The sequence below is a fragment of the Neophocaena asiaeorientalis genome, unplaced genomic scaffold, assembly GCF_003031525.2.
Source record: "Neophocaena asiaeorientalis asiaeorientalis breed wild unplaced genomic scaffold, Neophocaena_asiaeorientalis_V1.1 scaffold396, whole genome shotgun sequence".
Classification (NCBI taxonomy): domain Eukaryota; kingdom Metazoa; phylum Chordata; class Mammalia; order Artiodactyla; family Phocoenidae; genus Neophocaena; species Neophocaena asiaeorientalis.
Genome location: NW_020172455.1, coordinates 2494371 through 2512903, shown reverse-complemented (window position 1 = coordinate 2512903; position 18533 = coordinate 2494371). Strand labels below are relative to the sequence as shown.

Below are 18533 nucleotides of genomic sequence, written 5' to 3'. Positions count from 1 at the left end.
AAAATGCACCCCCAGCCCCTCAGTCTAAGTTACCTTCTTTTGTCAATAGAAATCTATTTTTACCTCCTTAAGAAAAAAATTCACTCTCAAGTGCAAGTCTCTGGAGGGGAGTGTTCAGGGTTAAGGACCAAGTCCTCAGGAAGGAAGCCTCCTGCCCTTGGGGAGGACACGTCCCCACTCTCGGCTGGAGGAAAGCGCGGCCCCGCAAGGACTGTTTCTCCGTATGTAAATCAAGGAGGACGCACGGAAACTAAGTTGGGTCGTTTTAAGTTTTTACCTCTGAAATGCTTAGTGAGAAAAACAAAGGAAAACACTTTTCAGGAGTGAAAAATCCCAACAAAATGGCCCATTCCCCCGTGAGGGGTGCCCCTTTGCCCTCCTGCCGTTCAATTTCTGCCCATCCAACCCGTGGGAAAGCGAGAGACGTCGCCCGCAGGCTCAGAACTGCACGAGTTGGTTTAACACTGAAAAGTGAATCAGCAGCGGTCAGATCACGCAAAGGCCAGCGTTGACCTGCCCCTTGGGCAAGAGGCGGACCCCGGGGCGGAGGGAGAGGGCCTGGGGAGGGGTCGGGGAGAGGTGGGGGACAGACGACTGGGAGGGAAGAGGAGCGGACCCCGGCCGTCTGGACCCGAGAGGGGCGGCTCCAGGCGGAGCGCTCCCGGGGATGGGCCGGGCTAGCGGGGAGGGCGGAGCGACTGCGGGGACGGGGCGGACCTGGGGAGGCTTAGGGGCGAGACCGGCGCCGCGCAGACAAAAGGGCGGGAGAAGGGGCCCTGGGCGGGGTTCTGGGCGGGGATCGGGGCGGAGGGGCGGACCCCGACTGAGCGGCCCGGAGAGGGGACAAGGGAAGGCGGAAGGACCGGGCGAGCCCGGCGGCCGAGTGCTGAGCGGCTCCCCTTCGCGCGGCGGCCGGATCCTCTGAGTCTCGGAGTCCCAGCCTCGCCGGCGCCATGGAGACGCGGCTGCTGTGGTTCTGCAACTGGAGCGTGCTGGGCGTGTGCGCGACGCTCAAGCTGCCGCAGATCTTCGCCGTGCTGGGGGCGCGCAGCGCGCGGGGCATCAGCCTCCCGAGCTTACTTCTGGAGCTGGCTGGGTAAGGCCGGGGCGATCTGGAGCCGACGGGAGCCCGGGAGACCCTCGACTCTAATACAGTCGGGGCGGGGGAAGCGGAGCCGAAAGCGCGGGCCTCTCACTTCCCCTCCGAATTTGCTGCTTCCCCCAGCCTTGCGCGGTAACGAAAGACGGCGCACGCCCATTTTACAGATGAGAAAACCGACACTCAAGGAAATCATCACTCCGCCCATTAGTGCCAAAACTAACCATCCAGCTTTGAGCAAGGCCGTTTGCACGTCGAGGCTCTCTCATCTGCATCCTCCCTAAAGCCACCCCCCACCATCCCCGCCTCCGTTCGTGGGTCTCGGTTTCCTCGCTTGTAAAATGAGAGGTTGGACCCTCTGGCTTTTAAAAGTTACACTTTCGGGGCTTCCCTGGTGGCGCAGTGGTTGAGAGTCCGCCTGCCGATGCAGGGGACACGGGTTCGTGCCCCGGTCCGGGAAGATCCCACATGCCGAGGAGCAGCTGGGCATAGCGGCTGAGCCTGCGCGTCCGGAGCCTGTGCTCCGCAGCTAAAAAAAAAAGTTACACCTTTGGGTGCGGGGGGGCGCGGGGTGTCAGAGAACGGAGAGCTTTTTGGAGGGAGAGGAGGACTTGACCTGGACTTGGGCTTTAACTGGCGCTTGAAAAGCGGGAGCCGAGACTGCTCCAAGGCCCGGTTTTTCTATCAGAATCGGGGATGGGTGCCCTGATCCAGTATTTAAAACCCTGAACGTGACAGATGTTAACTAGACTTATTGTGGTGATCAGTTCACAATATGTACAAATATTGAAACATTATGTTGTACACCTGAAACTAATATAATCTTGTATGTCAAATATACCTCAATTTAAAAACAATTTAAAAGTACTCTTTTAAATAAGCAAAGTAATAATAATAATAAAGACCTGAACGGTGAAAAGCAGAGTTGTGAGACTTGGTGGGGAAGACATGAACCCAGCAGTCTAGCTCCCTGCAAGGCCGGGCCCCCTCCCCTCTGCTGCTCGCCAGCCCGGGGACCCCAGTTACCCTCCGGCGGTTCTGAGGGCCGGTCCTCAGCAGAAGCAGTCCTCGGAGGGGCAGTGGATCCCGGTTTCCTGGGACAGAAGGAAGGCAGTGGGGAGAGAGGGAGAAACAGGAGACCTCCAGGGCCCAAGGGGTGAGGGGCCACCCTTGGACCTGCGGGGTCCCACCCGGGACACCCCCATCTGAGGGGCCAAACGTAGGATGTGTTTGAGCCACAGGCCCCTTGGGGAAGCACATCCTGCCTCAGAGCCACCCACCCCAGTTCTCTGAGGAAAACAGATAATTACTGGGAGGAGAAGTTCCCCATTTGGGGCGGGGGAGGCCCTGATCTGTACCCCAGGAGGGTAGCCACCTTGGTGTCCTCAGGCAGGAGAGGAGGTAGCCATGTAGAGAAAGGGGCCCTCCAGGCAGGGGGCTTGTGATCAGAAGCCTGGAGGCTGGACTGGAAGGAGTGAGGCCAGAGAAAGAGGCAGAAGACATGACCTTAGGTAACATGTTTAAAGCATCCGTGTGTGCAGATACAGAGCGTGTTGTCCCCATTTCACAGATGCGGAAGCTGAGGCCCCAGAGGTAAGTAACAGACGGGGATTGTGAGCCCAGCACCCTAGCCCTGGAGTCTGCGCTCCACTTACGGCTCCACACTCAGCAGGTGTTGCCTGGGGGACCAGGCCTGGACCAGGCCTGGCAGCCTCGGGAGGGTGGCTCAGCAGGCGGTGGAGGGGCAAGCGCTGCCTGGGGTCACCCAGAGCGCCGCCTGGGTGAGGGCATGGGGCTTTGTTAACACCACGTCCTGGCTTGGAAGGTGTGAGCCATTAAGTCCACGTGGTCTGTGGAGGTTCTGGCTCACCCTGGGGGAGCAGGGGGCCTGAGGGGTCCTCACAGCCCGAGCGCGGGGATGGAGACAGGCCCTGAGGGGACAGTGAGGGCGTTTAGGTTCTGAGGGAGTCGGCTGGCCAGGGTGTGAGCTGGGGAGGCAGGAAGCTGGGGCCTCTTCTTCTGAGAGGAATGGGACTCTGGGGTCTGTGTCTCCCACCCCTCCAAGCCGAAGCCTCTCCAGTGCTCGAATTTTCTTGAGGAACTGAAGAGTTGTCCCTTCCGTCCCCACCGCCAGCCTGGGCAGCACTCTGGGAGGCCACCAGACTCATCTAGGGATGTCCTTCGTCTTCAAAACATGGCCTCCCCAGCTCGCTGCTGGGCCCTACGTGCTCAGTCACTTAGAAGCCCTGCCCAGGAACCCCACCCAGGGATGGCTCTCAGCCCCCCTCAGATATCTTTCTCGGCCTGTGTGGCTTCTTGCCTGCGACCTTCTGAGGGATCTGCCTGGGGCCTCGAAAGAGCCCAGCCTTAGAGACAGGCAGGCCCGGGTCCAGAAAGCCCTGTCTCTCCTCATCCTGGTCAGTGGTTCTGTAAAATTCATAAAATTTGTCTGTAACTGACCATCCAAGGGACTTGACAGACACCAGTGCCCAGCTTCAGAAATCGGGGAGATGATTAAAAATTGATACTTCATCCTTCTTAACCTGTACCTCCCTCCTTGACATTTGCAGACTCCCGCCACCAGTTCTAGGGTTTTGCAAATGAACCTGTGCTCCTGGGTGGCGGCCAGGCCTCCCAGCTGTGGGTCAGGTTGGTCCGAGCTCAGATGCACCCTCCCTCTCCCCAGGTTCCTGGTCTTTCTCCGGTACCAGTGTTACTACGAGTACCCACTGCTAACCTACCTGGAGTACCCCATCCTCGTCGCACAAGGTAAGCGACCCCCCTGCGCCCAGCCTCGGCCCTCGGGGCCCCACCTTCTTCTCACTCGGAGCCTTTCTTTTCCAGATCTCATCCTCCTGCTGTGTGTCTTCCATTTCAAGGGGGATGTGAAACAGGCAGCACCATACATCGTCCTGTATCCTTTCAGCATCTGCGAATCCGAGATGGAACTGGGGGTGTTCCTTGCTAACAGGATGTTATTAAGCAGGGTCCTTTACCAGATATGTATTCTTTTGGTGTAACTAAAAAAAAAAAAAAAAATCCCCAATGCGAGATTCCACTTGAGCAAATATCTCCACAGCCTAGAGATGCTCTAGAACAGTCCCTGCCCAGGGGCCACCCCTCTGAGACCAGGGAGCCCCATGGTGCCCTGACCCACCAGGTAGACTTAGTACCTCACTGCTGAGCTGCAGAAGCACTCCTGCTAAGAGCGACATTGTCCAAATGTATTCTTTAGGGAAAGGGAGATATTTCTTCCTTCCCCCGCAATGTCCCCACGTAATAACGAGCATGTCTGGCATGTAACACGCTGCCGCTAACACACTTGGTCGTCTTGGCTTCTTACTGCCTGTTGATGGGTCTGGGCTCCTGATGGCCGGTTCAAAGTCAAGACGTTAGGAAGGTCTCCGTGGATTCTGGTCAGTGACACAGACCTATCCCTGCTCACATCACTCAGCGTCTCCTGTGAACGAGGGCCAGCCTCACTCTCCTTATAAAAACTCTTTTATTCTCTTGTTGAACTTCACTCTCCTTCAAAGGCCAAGAAAGCCTTTTAAATGGCAGTCAGTTAATCCTGCCACATCTGTGAAATGATCTGAGCTGTTTATTTATATGTCTTCAGGGTGGAGGAAAGAGGGAGGGGACGGCCAGGCCCCGTCTGCACTGAGCATGTGAGGAGGCGGGCGTGGAGTGGTGGGAACTCCCAGTGCCACTGCCATCGGAGTGGCCTTGGGCACTGGCCTCTAAGCTGCAGTTGCCCCGTCTGTGAAGACGGATCATAATGCCTACCTTTTAGGGTTGTTTCCGGAACGAAAATACCAGAAGCTCAGGACAAGCTGAGGAGGCGGCAGGGTCGTGGTGGCTCTCGTGCTAAAAGCCTGTCTGCAGAGGGAAGCTGGGTGCGGACTGAGTCCTGACCCTCTGCTGTTCAATGGAGTTGTAAGCCCCCTGACTCAGTTTCCCTCTGCAAAAAAGAGGGATCGTGTGGCTCTACTGCCCCTCAACACTTCAAGGTCAGCCCCAGCTGGTTAAAGGTTTTTGAAAACAGAGTACTTTGAAGAAATGAAAAGCATGGTGTGATTTACTTTTTAAATAAAATGCAACAGCTTATCTTTGTGCAAATGGTGAGGCTGTAGATTAGAAAACTTGGGTACTGATGGCAACTCTGTAGTATCGGCAAGATGTTTTATGACCTCCTTCTGCCAGTTGTGACTTACGGAGAGCCGATAAGCCGGGCAGCCATATTAACAATGCATTTTTTTTTTTAAAGTAATAGTATGTCCCAGATATTACACAGGACATACTTGTGCTAAAAAAGTATTTGTTGTTGAGCTGAAATTCAAATTTAACTTGGTGTCCTGTATTTTTATTTGCTCAATCTGGCCACCCTACAAATGAGTCACCTCTAGGATCTCAGTTGCTGCTACTACTGCGGAAGTTTTGTAAAATGTATAGTTGGAATGAATGGAACGAGGTGCGGTGGGGCAGAATTGGCCAACATTAGTTTAAGACTTGAATTAGTGTTTAAAAGCAAGATTCCATCCACCTGGATTCAGGCTGCCTTTCTGGTGTTGACTAGTATCTAGTTCTACTGACTTTGAGCACAGGGCATTGTCTATTTCAATCTCTTCATTTAAATAATGTTATTAATCATCATCACAGCTGCCTGTTGGGTCCCTACGATGTGCCACAAAGCCATGAGAAGGTAGATAGGGCAAGGAATGTTAAGTCAATTTTGCAGATAAGCAAACCAAGGCCCAGAGAAGGAAAATGACTTGCCCAAGCCCACAGCAGAGACTCCTGGCCGTCCCCTCCCTGGCCTGGCCACCACCTCCCTGTGTTTGCTTCTGCTTCTCTAGCCGGGCTGTCTTCCTGCAGCATCAATGAGCTTGATGAAAAGCTGGTATCATTCCTCCCATCTCCTAGCATCGCTCACCCCAGCCGTGTCATTTTTACACTGGAGTTAGTGGGAAAGAGGAAATCGGCAAACAGCTTCACGCAACACCAGTTTTGCAGAAGACACGTGCTTTATCATTTGAACCTAAGTGCTTCACTGTTGACATTACGTTGGAGAGGTCTGCATGGTCAGGAGTTAAACTGGCGGTTAAAATCATCAGGGACGTTCCCAGCCCTAGGATCGGTCCGAGAACACAAGGTTCTTTGTAATTTTCTTCCAGAATCTGCTTCTGTGCTTTTGAGCTCCTAGAAGGTGTTCACTTGGATCATTTTTGTCTTTTCCGAATCTGACGAGGTCTAGCAGAGCTGTTCCCAGTTCCACACTTAGCTTAGGTGTGTAACCTCTCTGGTCTCGGTTTGTTTCCACACGCACGGGGTTGGGAGGGGAGTGGAGCTGCCGGCCAAGCCACTGCTGTGTCCCTTAGCACATGGTAAGCTGTGTGTCTGCTTGGTTCATCCTCACCCTGCAGAAGTGGATCATAGATCTGGCCATGGTGAGTAAATCGCCCATGGAGAAGAAAGTGTGTTCACAGCAGTCTGTCTACCTCTTCTCTCCACGCCACCTGCCCTGCAAAAAACTTTATAGATCAAATGTTCAACCTGCTCATTTTTCAGCTGTACCAAAGGATGGTGGGATGGAAGCCCAGTGCTATCCAAATATTAAGAACATTATTCTCACTTAAATGTACGGCACAATTGTTTTACTTCCCTTTTTTTGGGGCCCTAGAGAACCGGATTGGGATTGGGTAGGTAGTAGTAGAATGAAGAACTGAGCATAAATTAAAGAGTTTCAGGTTATTATCAGGTAAATAATTACATATGGGCCACGTACTCATTATTTTTCTCCCCCACACTTTTTTTTTTCTTCCTTGGAAAAGGGTAAGCCCTATACTCTTTTTCCTTGCTTGGTTAAGGGCCAAAAATTCCCTGCTGTGAGAATAGGATTCTGGCCGCGGGTCAGGAAGCATTTGACCAAATGGTGGCTGACGTGAACTTTTCCACTCAATGGGAAAAGAAGCAGAACTAATCGGTGGTCACTGCCTGCCACACCCAGACTCCTGAACTTCCACCCATTCTCCCTCCAACATCTGGTTGGAAAGTGGACTTGGCTCTCAACCTTATGACATAGGGAAAGCCGATTAGTAGGGTTACCACACTGACAGCGAATAATTTTTTAGTATAATTATGTCCCAAATATAACATGGGACAAACTTGTGCTAAAAAATTATTTGTCGTTGATTTGAAATTCAAATTTAACTGGGAGTCCTGTATGTTTGCTAAATCTGGCCGCCCTACAGATAGGTCATCTCTAGGCTCTTCGGAGCTGCCACTGTGGTCATGTGGGTGCAGGTCTGGTTGTTTGGGGGGTGATGTTCCTTCACCCCCAGGAACATCATTCCGGGAATATGCTGCTATAGGCTCGTCAGGAATCAGGTCCAAAGGCTTCGGGTTTTTCTGTTTCTTCTGTTCCCTTCTCAGCGAATGCTCTATTCTGACCACACGGTGATGCTCTAATCGTTCATAAACTGTAGTTCCTTTTTCCCTTGTCAAGCAGGGACTGTCCACAACACGTGTTTCCTGGGTGCCAACTCGACAGCAGCCACTGGGGCCTCGGGACAGGGTGGCTGGCTTGAGGGTCCTGGAGCCCCAGAGAGGAGAAAGAGCTTGGGTTTCAGAGCTCCCGCGGGGCAGCAAACCCTAGGATCCTGTAGGGGAGGGAAGCTGTTTGAATTCATGAAAAACCCAAGTTATAGAAGGTTTACAGTTCTATGGCTTTCAAGAGCGAGTCCCAATTCGGACCGACAGATGGTTTCCACAGAAGTCCTACATTGTACTTTCGTGGTTAGATAAATTGATAAATCACCTCCTCTTAGTTCATTCACAAAGATCTGATTAAAGTACTTAAAAATGACCGGCGTGGGCTTCCCTGGTGGCGCAGTGGTTGAGAGTCCGCCTGCCGGTGCAGGGGACACGGGTTCGTGCCCCGGTCCGGGAAGACCCCACATGCCGCGGAGCGGCTGGGCCCGTGAGCCATGGCCGCTGAGCCTGCGCGTCCGGAGCCTGTGCTCCGCAACGGGAGAGGCCACAACAGTGAGAGGCCCACGCCAAAAAAAAAAAAAAAAAAAATGACCGGTGCAACAGTCTGAGTACCCTTCACCTTTCCCGTCCTGTTCTCTACTAGACTCTGTGTTACGGGAAAACCTAACAATCTGCATTTGAATGTGTATCATAAGGTTGTGCAGGCCTTGGTTATGCCCCCAAACAAGACCACTTCATGATTCTAAAGACGGGAAACCAGCTGACGGGGTGTTTCAGCTGATGTAAAGCCTGGTGAACGGCAGCCTGGGCCCGGCTTAGGGTGGAGGGTGCTATACTCTTACCTTGCTGGGGAGCAGAGGGCAGGAGCCTCACCACGTGGCTCATCAGAACAGCCAGAAACCCAGAGCCCATGCGCTCCAGCTTGCTGCTTTGAGTTTCTGAGTCTGTCAGTGCAAAGCAGCATGGTTCCCCCCCAGGCTCTAAAAACACCATAATATCTATACATCTGTTTGTTATTGGCAGGTGGGGACAGATAAGCCTTTGTAGCCATTGCAGATTCTTTCCTACTCTCAGCTTCCAATTACCTGCTGCCCATCAGTTGCTCACTAAGCAGTGGAATTGGTGGGTTATACATAAATGTCCCACTGCTGCGTCCATTCTTCATCACGAAACATGGGTTTTGTCCTTGTACAAGTTGGTTATTACTTGACATGAGAATTTGGCTTCAGAAGCGATTTCAGGGAATTCCCTGGTGGTCCAGTGGTTAGGACTCAGCACTTTTCCGCAAGCCACACGACGCAGCCAGAAAAAAAAAAGAATGCTTTAAGTATCTGGTGCTCTTTCGGTATCTAGTTTCTGGTGAAAGTAAGGAACTCCTAACTTTCTCCTGTTTTATCTTCAAACAGAATTTATGTACTTTCATCAGTGCAGCCAGTAAGTTTGCACAGCTCCAGTACCTGTGGAAAAGCAGGGACTCGGGAGCCGTGAGTGCCGCCACGTGGAGCCTTGCTTCATATACCTGTGCGGGTAAGAACAAGCCTCTAATTGGTGGGGTGTCCTTTGTCAGTGTGGGGTGTCTACCCAGAGGAGTGCGTTACGTCATAGACCCTTGAGCTTAAATCCTTCGCAAGTAACTATTCAGATAGACCCTCCCAGTGTATCCATATTTACAAGGCTGATTTAATGCACACCACTCTCCATTTTCTGCCAGTTGCTAAAAAAAAGTGAAAGCACTTTTCTCCAAAAGTCTGGCCTAATATTAACAGTCCTCTCTTGTTGTTTGAAAAGCAACATGAGTTTGGTTATACTGAATCCACTAGCTTGTTTTCAAAATGTGAATGTTTATGATGTAACAGATTCGAGAGACGAGAATCACACATTGGCTTTTGCGAGTGAATATAATTTGCAGCAGTGGAGTTTTTCTGGAGCCATAGTGCTTGGTCTCAACTTTAGAATTTCCACTGCTCATTTGGATTCTTGCAGGAACTACCTAAAATGAATACATGCTATATTTAGGTAGGAACATTTAAAAAGTTCGGAGCTATTACATTAATTAATTTACTAGTTTTAGATATTTGAATTATACTTCATGTTTCGTCTATATCTTAAAGGCCCATTTTCTCCATCCAGGGTTCTCTTCTACCCAGATCTTTCAAGAACAGTTAGCATATATTCCTGCATTTCAAACGGAAAGATATTAGCTGAATACCAGAATGTCTGAGAAGTTGATATTTATTGCTGAAATTTTGCTTTTACAGCAAGAATAATGACAACTTTAATGACCACCAGTGATCTGACAAGTAAGCAAAATATTTTTCTGCCCACTTGCTTTTTGAATTTTACGCCCTCTGTGCCTCCTTCACTTGTAAACTGTCTTAGGGTTTAACGGAGCCAGTTGGCCCCACTGGAGGCCAGCGACGATACACTCTTGGTCCTCATCAGTCACCGTGTATGGTATTAAGCATCTGCTTGCTGTACCTGGGATAGAATATGCACAAGATAGTAGATTCCTATCTTCGTGAAGCTTCCACACCAGCAGTGGAAATGAAGTGAAGTCATCACACAATTAACTATTGAAAAATACTGTGAAACATTTTTTGAAAGAGTAGGACAGGATGAGCACCGAACATGGGAACCTGAGCTAGTTGGAGGGAGCCGGGGAGATTAATTTGAAGAGAGAGATCGGGAGGAGGGACGAGACTGCTACCAGGAGCAGCATGTGTGGAGGTCATGAGCAAAGAGGATGGAGGGAGCACCAGTGGGGCTGGCGGGAGAGCATGGGGGCGAGTCTAATGCGAGGGAAGGAGGTGGTAGTGGCCAGATGGTCCAGAGCCTCAGAGAATTGCCCACAGGCAGCAGGAAAGGCAGTGACGTAATCATTCGACTCCATGTTCTTGTTCTGTTATTTTTAAAGGAATACTGTGATGGAGGAGGAAATAAAATATACCTGGGTTAACCTAAAGAGAATTTCATTAATTCCTTAGGTTGAGTTTTCAACTCCCAAATTAAGCATATACAGTTTTGGAAAATGATTAAAACAGGTGGTGTCACCCATTCTATGGAGACTAGAAATATGTCCCTGGCGTGTAGACCTTTTAAATAAGCTAATCATCGTCTGAGAAACATCGCTACGGAACAGCAGGGTGCATTTGCTAGTCCCTTCCCGGAGGCTTTTATCTTTGGTTCAAATACTTTCCATCAGCTCTGAGAGAAGGAGTAAAAGTGTTCTGGCCAAAGCATGAACTTGGGTCAAGTGGGGAAGGGAAAAGAGACCTGAGTCTTCCCTACAGGACTTCAAGAATTCTCTGCTTGGAAAGGAGAGTCGAACCATAATTAAGCAACAAAACAAACCTCATGTTAACTGTGATTTGTTCTGTATCTAAGGGGACAGCTGTTCCTGAAAGCGATCAGTAGATCTGAGAATAATCTTTTAAAAACAGTTCAGCTATCTTAAGTGTCTTACAGCCCCAAAGATACATTGAACCTCATAAACCTTATTTATCAGGAGAGTGTTTGTCAAGTCACGAAGGTTATTTTTCTCTTTTTAACAAAGAGCCACATTTTCATGGTTACCTCAATACAAAACATGCTTTGACGTTTGGGCTAGTTTTTCACAATTACCTTAACTGAGTGCGGTGTACCACCTTTGCTTAATTAACATGGAATGTTCTGAGACACCATCACCCTCAAGACTTAGAAAATGAGTAATGGGGTTTTAAAAAGTTGTAATATTCAACAACCAGAGTCAGATTCCTCCAAATTAAGCATTTAGGATGAAATTATTCATGAAATCAGGCCAAGTGACCAAAGGTAGTCATGATAGGAAGATCTCTTTTCCAGAAATATTTGGAACCAAAGTTGTTCAAAAGTCCACATGACCCATAGTTCTGTTTCATTTGGGGGGCGGGGGGTGGGCTCCTCCTTAGAGAAGGTGATTTTGTTTTATGTGAAAACAGTATTTTTTAACACATACTTCTTCTTTTTGACTGATTTCAGTTCTCATACGTTTTGTGATCATGCTGGCCTTAAATACATGGGTAGCAGCTACAATACTTCACTACCAGAAGACCGACGTGAAGTCTGAATGATGGATATATTATTCCCACATACAGAGTGGATTTTGAATAACTGTACCAGAGGGGAAAAAAAGCTCATTGCTAAACCAGGTCTTTTATAAATTTAGCCAACCGTGCCAAAGGTATTTTAGACTTGGAAGAGCCCGCTTGAACGCTTGTTTAAAAACATCGATTTTTAAAATCCCTGTCCCCACTTCATTAGGTTAAGGTAGGGCTCAGACATCTGCAGTTCTGAGAAGGCTGCTGATTGATGGAAGCCTCCCAAGAAGCCCGTTTTGAGGAGACAGCGTTGACCCTTATTCTTAAAGTCATGATTAAGTTCCCTCCGAAGAGCTAACTACATCTACTTCTCAGCTTTCACAATCTTTTAAAAAATAAATCCTCTCCACAACACAAACATGAATGGAGTGGGATTTTGCTCAAGTGGAATTGTAGTAAATTACCAGAGTTCACTTTCTGGGACTAATGTTTAATTGTAATATAGACATAACAGGATGGCCTTATTGTATCATATTACTGTATAATACCTCCTTAGGTTACAGCAAGGATACGAAGGCAAGCAAAAATTTAACTGGCTTGAATTCATATACCAAAGTAATCCACAGTAACTTCACACTGTGCCTTCAAGTAATTCGTAACAAAAGGTACCTGCAGTCTCTACTCATGAAGAGACAATCCCAATATACTTTGATTCAAGCACAATGCTGCCGTCTTTAAAAGGATCACACCTACACCACACCACTACTGGAATCTGGTACAAAATACACCTGACCTCGACCAGGTTTTGCCTATTGGAAGTATATGCAGTGCAGGGTATTGCTGGGGTCTACCAAGTTCTTATGGATTTTATTCTCACTGTAGTGTCATACTCTGAACGTGATGCTAAGATTACTGGACACTGTGTTTTCCTGTAAAAGCTTATCAACTCTAACATTTTAAGAACTCTCTTTCCCCTAATAATTGAAGGGCATCATTCTATTATATGCAGTAAGTAAATGATGCTTACTAGAAAATGTTTGTTTCCTATGTAAAATAAACTTTATTTTGAACTCTTCTGAGTCTTAAAACTCAATTGTTTAAACGTGATTAGGTTTAGGTTATGTAAAGTGCAGTTTTAAAAAATATAAACTGTGGTTAATCCTTTTAGAACTACTGCTTGGGACCAGCAGGAAGAGAAACGTGGCATCTAAAAGTAAATAATAAATCACTCTGTAGTTTAAAAAATCATAGTTATCATTTAAGAAAATCCAAATGAGTCTTTTCTCATATGCAGTTATAATCTGACCATTAGTATAAATTATGTGATTTTTAGTCCAACATATTTTATTTAGATATACTTTATCAATGCTTAAAGCAACTCCTTAAAGAAAATATACTATCCTAGGTGAAGAGTTCTCCATTTCTCCCCTTTGGGGGGGAAAGGAACAAACATTAGAGCTACCTGATATTCTACACACATCATCATACTTAATCCCGCAACAACCCTGTAAGTGAACAATCTCCATGTTACAGATGAAAACACTGAAGCCCAGACTGCATAGCCTGTGCCAGATCAGATGGTTAGCAAGTATCCTAGAAAAGACCCAAAAAAGTGCTTTCTAGAAAACCACCTGTCAGCACAGCATTCCTAAGAGAACAGGCTCCCTGCCTCTTTTATCCACACTCAAATGAGATTCTCAAGTTTGCATGCCCCTTAAACTACTGACATGAAATCAGACACAAACGCCTAGTTGAAATTCGATTTTGTATTCTCCATGGATTAAGTGATAGGGCTGAAGATACCCAAGTCGGTAACCTTAGTTGAGACTTCTTTGCTATACCCATCTTTCAGGGCAGGTAATTTTGGGGGGTAAATTTTAGAAGGTTGCAGCATTCTAGGACTATTTCACAGGAAAAGTATGAAAATGCTTATGTCTTAATTTCTTTTATTTAATTTTTTAATATAAAAAGCAGGCATAAAATACAATTACATTACTACAAAGATGCAACAAAATTAAAAAATATCAGGGGTATCATTTTTGTTCAAGGGGACAGCTGATCCAATATTTATGATTATCTAAACCATGCAGTTCATAACTTATTACAATTCCAAACAAAACTATTACGGGGAAGGGAATCAAGGAGAGGCCCCCCAAGCGTAATATTCAGCACTGTCACACAGTGCTTATCTTCAAAGTGCTTTACAGACCAGCTACGGTATCTTCACAATATAGGGAAACTGACATCTTATCCCAGGGGAGGAGCGGTGAGTCAGTAGCAGTGTCAACAGAGACCGAGAAACTCAGAAGTGACTTGTTATCATCGGATTTTTAAAACATGTTATTTAAAGTATGTTTCACTAAGGTAATATTGCGTCCAAGTTTCTCTATTTTACCACCCAGATCCTGTAAGAATAGATGAACAGCAGCAGCATAACTTCTTAAATTGTGGTCTGGCAACCTAGAGTGTTTCTTCTTGAGGATCTGCACGTAAACTGGGATAAAGGAGCTCCTTCAGAGCCAGAATGGTGTTAACTCTAGCATAGTTTAAAAAACACTAACCTTTATTTTAGATTTATTGGTATACTTATCCTTTAGTTAGCTCCAGAGCATTTTAAACTTTCAGACAGATTTTTTTAAATGTTGCTTCTAGACAGCATTTGTTTAATTAATACTTTTCAAAAATGTACTATACAGTAATCCTCAGCAGTAACCCTGGCATCAGTGTTCCTTCTACTTTGTCTCACTACTCCCACAAAAGTAAAAAAATCCAACTAAGAAAATCCCAGTATTCACTACTTCTTAGTTCTCAAAAGGAGGTATTTATGGCTCTAGGAGAAATCAAGGTGTGACAAAATAAGCAACTTTTGGTCTTAAATTTATCTTGGAAGTTTTGGAGCCTCAAGAAAAAGAGAAGCTGGCACAAAATCAGGCTGTTAAACCAAGTCAATGTCATATATTTAATGAGTGTTGGGAAGAGAGCATTTGGATGGGTGTATGCACTCATGTATGTACATGAAACCAGCAACAGGGTATAAAGCAAATTCTTACCCAAGGTCAGAATTTTTTATTAAGCACATTTCCATTAGTTGAACAAACAACCTTATAAATCCTTATGTCAAACCATATAATGTGAAGAATCTTCATGGAGAGATTTTTTTCGCTCCTTAGGATATCTTTTTCCCCCCAAAAAAACTTCACATTAATTTTCCTCATATAGTTGCATCACACCATGATTCTCCATATTCTTTAATATATACAGCATTCAAAATTTAAACTTTTGCCATTTTTACTCAAATATTTCAATTACTCATGTGTAAACTTCAAATTATTTCACCTTAATAAAGTTTATTAAAAATATATATATATATATATACTCTCCAATTCAGAATAATATGATAGAGCCTCCCATAGTGTAACAAAATCTTTATATAAAATATTAATTCAGTCTCCTTTTAACAAGTCTAATGAATGGAAATATTTATTCTATATAAATTTTATATATTTTTCATTTTTTAATCTTACTTAAAAAAAAAAAAAAAAAGAGCTGTGCCCCCAAACCAGAACATACCTGCAAGGGAAATGGCATGCATATCTAGTTTTAGCACAGACAGCATGAAAGAGTGCAGCCTGGATAATGTAATAACAAGATTCAGTTTCAATACATCAGTAGCCAAAGGCCACTCTTCAATTTCCACAATAGTATCTATAACTGGGGATCTAACTCTTTAAACACCCTACACTGACCCCAGAAGGAATCAATGAAAAATGTCTACTTCCTTCATAGAAATATTAGATGATGTATTTCAATATCACACCAAACTCTGTGTACGTGTATGTATATAAAGAAAGACTGATAAAAGACTACGTAATTTTTTTTAACTTGATTCTTACTGATGTACACTGTAGCAGTATAAAACATACACTTTTCTGGGATAATGAGAAATAAAGCAGGAATAGTCCTGCATAAACTGTTAACTTTAACAGCATTTAAAAAAATAAAAATAAAGTTAAGTGCCTTTGAGGCAACTTCTTCCTAGTCACCAGTTTTCTTAACCCAATACTGAAATATTGCCATACACAGTTGTGTGTTTAAGGAATCACATTTAAATATTTAAAATATATCTACAGTATGTCTTAGTTTTCTTTGTATTTGAGATAATTTTTGAAACTTGAGTGTGAAAATGTAAAAATAGTCACAAATATCTTTATCAGAAATAAAAACATACCTAGGGTAGCCAGGAAATTAAAAGAAAACATTTCATAGTCACACACTAATACTGAGGTCTGTAAAAAGGGTTGGATGAATAATAGATATACATAAAAGATATATTAGTTCCAATACTATCCATTACTGTTTCTATCACCAATACTTAAAAAAAAATTCTCTTATACAATCAAAATAGGCTGACATTGATAACTATTATGTGTACAAATAGTGCACTATTTTTCTTCTGCAAAGCAAATTTGCATCCTAAGCGCTGGTAAACACTTGTTCTTTTTTTTTTTTTTTTTTTTTTTTTTAAATACAGAAAAGGGTGGAGATTTTGAAAATTAAATTAAGGCATTCAACATGGGTAAAGTTGCCTATTATGAAGCATTAGGAAACTGATATAATTAACTTCAAACTTGTTACAGTAATTGCTTAAACATGAACATGCAGTTTCCATCAGGTACACACAAATGAGTGATATAAACTCCAACATTATGGCTTTATACAAATGCATAGTTGCAACTGCAGTAAGTAATGATATCTGATTAATGTTTATAAAAAAATAAAGTGGGAAGTTAAAAAAAACCCTCTTGCAGTATTACAGTACTATATGGATGTGTGTGTGTGTGTGTGCGCGCGCGCATGTGTATATATACATACACACACACACACACACACACACACACAGTATAATGGTCACTTCTTAAAGATGCAGTCTATATCACTGTAGTGGAATCCATTTCCAGATTCTTCTGGCAAATGTGCTGGTGAAATCTCTCTGCTGAAGCTGAAAAGATGGTTTAACTCTTCTCAATCCTTCTATCCAATGTAGTGTGAGTGATGCTAAGAGAGTTTTATGGAACAAGTTTGGAAGAGTTGCACGTGATATTCTTACTCTATTAACCAATCACTGTTGGTTCAACTTGTTGCTCCAAAGGAGCCCAGAAAAATCTATCCAACATTTAGAATTTATATTGCAGGAATAAAGGGAACATATATGTGTGTATCGGTCTCTCAGGAAAATATAGCTTTTTAATAAATTTTGGGCCATCATATTTCAGTCTTGTTTCAACTGTAAGAATATGATCACCTTGAATAATGACTGCATTCATAGAAGGCAGTTAGCTGGAAAGAAAAGGAAAGTAAAGTTAGTTGATACAGTGAAATAATTTAAGAGATTGTTATCAGTTCTTTGAAAAGGCATTCCATTTACATCAAACTATATAGTCTTCCAACTACTATACTTTTAACACCTGAATCATGCATAAAACATATTTACTGTATTACTTTTCTTATTTTTAGGTACATGCAATTATATTCTTCCTCATATTTTCTCACACTGGCCACAAACATGACACACAAGTTTTAATATGGTTAACTGAATATTAGGGTGAGACACTATGTCACTGAATAATTCAAGTGAATGTCAAGTTTGACTTGGGGTTTAACTGTTAGCTGCCTCATGTAGCTGAAAGAAGAGTGCACTTATGGACCAGGTTCTACTTGACTGTTTGACCCTATGCCACATCTTTTACATCTATGAAATGGGAACAAACATGTTATAGTAAATATATGTAAAAATTACTCTGTAAATCCTGGTTATAAACAGATCCCAATAATGTGTGATTTAAGTATGTATTTTACAACATGTTGCTTAGGTTAAGATAGACATTACTTCTTTTAAATTCATTCCATATAAAAGGTTTAACGCATGAGTTTCAATTTTCATTCAAACCTGTTTCAATTTTCATTCAAACCTGTTAGCCGCTATTAACCAAACCACATTTTCTAAAAGCACAAGAGCTTTCACAGCATACCATTAGCATTCCTCAGCAAGAGTAACATTAAACTTTCAAAAAGTAAACATTTCACATCACAAAAAAAGCCAAATCAGAAACAGCTAGTTCACAGCATTTATTAGACTTACGAAGTTTTTATGGTTTCAATTCTTGCAAGTTAGAAAGAAGGAAAGAGGAGGGAAGGAGAGAGGGGTGGAGGGAGAAAGGAATCCCATGCTATGTTCACAAACTAATACAGTTGTAGGAACTTAAAAACACTGTAAATTTTACTTCTCTGCATATGGCTTCTTTGGAATGAACAGAAAGTAACAGAATTAGCTCCATTTGTTATTTCTACATGTTTCATTCCTAAGATAAAAAATTACAATTCCAACTGCATTGAAAATATATAGCCAATAAAGAATCTGAACATAGCATTTCACTTTTATACTTAACATGGAAATTTCAGTTAGAAACTTGTCTGAAAACTACTTTTCAAATAAGTACTGTCAAAAACAACTTAATAAAATTTCAAACTGGTCAAAAATAATGAAAACCCAAAGTGCAAACCACATGCACTACTTGGAAATACTAAAACAACTCATTTCTCATTTTTTGATTTACCCATTTACTTCTTCAGAAATCAAAAACATCGTCATCATCATCACCACCATCAACATCATCAAATGACCAATCCCAGTCTTTAAATGCCAAATCAAGCAATCTGCAATAGGAGGTTTGCAAATTTATACTCTAACACTCTTTAGAAACAACAGTTTAATATGCTATGATCAAAAAATCACACTTTGTGCTGTAAACATTTTAACTTTCCCTTCATTGATAACAACATGATTAAAATTAAGATGGAAGCACGCAGGGAAATCTTCTTTCTCTTTA

At 44.1% G+C, this 18533-nt stretch overlaps 2 protein-coding genes across 5 annotated transcripts in view; one reads left to right on the top strand and one right to left on the bottom strand.

Annotated features, from left to right (window-relative positions):
* Positions 1-829: 829 nt before the first annotated feature.
* On the top strand, positions 830-12721 carry SLC66A3 (solute carrier family 66 member 3). 3 transcript variants are annotated; one of them, XM_024737732.1, is made up of 7 exons: positions 830-1096; positions 3786-3868; positions 3944-4013; positions 6489-6546; positions 8998-9118; positions 9850-9891; positions 11588-12721. In XM_024737732.1, exons 1-7 carry the CDS (start codon positions 954-956, stop codon positions 11677-11679), a joined length of 609 nt encoding a protein of 202 aa, XP_024593500.1. In that variant the 5' UTR covers positions 830-953; the 3' UTR covers positions 11680-12721. The 3 variants fall into 3 exon arrangements, with proteins under 3 accessions (XP_024593500.1, XP_024593502.1, XP_024593501.1); XM_024737733.1 differs by lacking the exon at positions 830-1096 and adding an exon at positions 1655-2692; XM_024737734.1 differs by lacking the exon at positions 11588-12721 and having other exon boundaries at positions 9722-9853.
* Positions 12722-13575: 854 nt separating this feature from the next.
* ROCK2 (Rho associated coiled-coil containing protein kinase 2) overlaps positions 13576-18533 on the bottom strand; it is a 137356-nt gene continuing 132398 nt past the window's right edge. For both annotated transcript variants that reach the window (XM_024737698.1, XM_024737699.1), the window contains one exon: positions 13576-16983. In XM_024737698.1, coding sequence (XP_024593466.1) covers positions 16980-16983 — 4 coding nt within the window. In that variant the 3' untranslated portion in view covers positions 13576-16979. The remainder of the gene's footprint in view (positions 16984-18533) is intronic.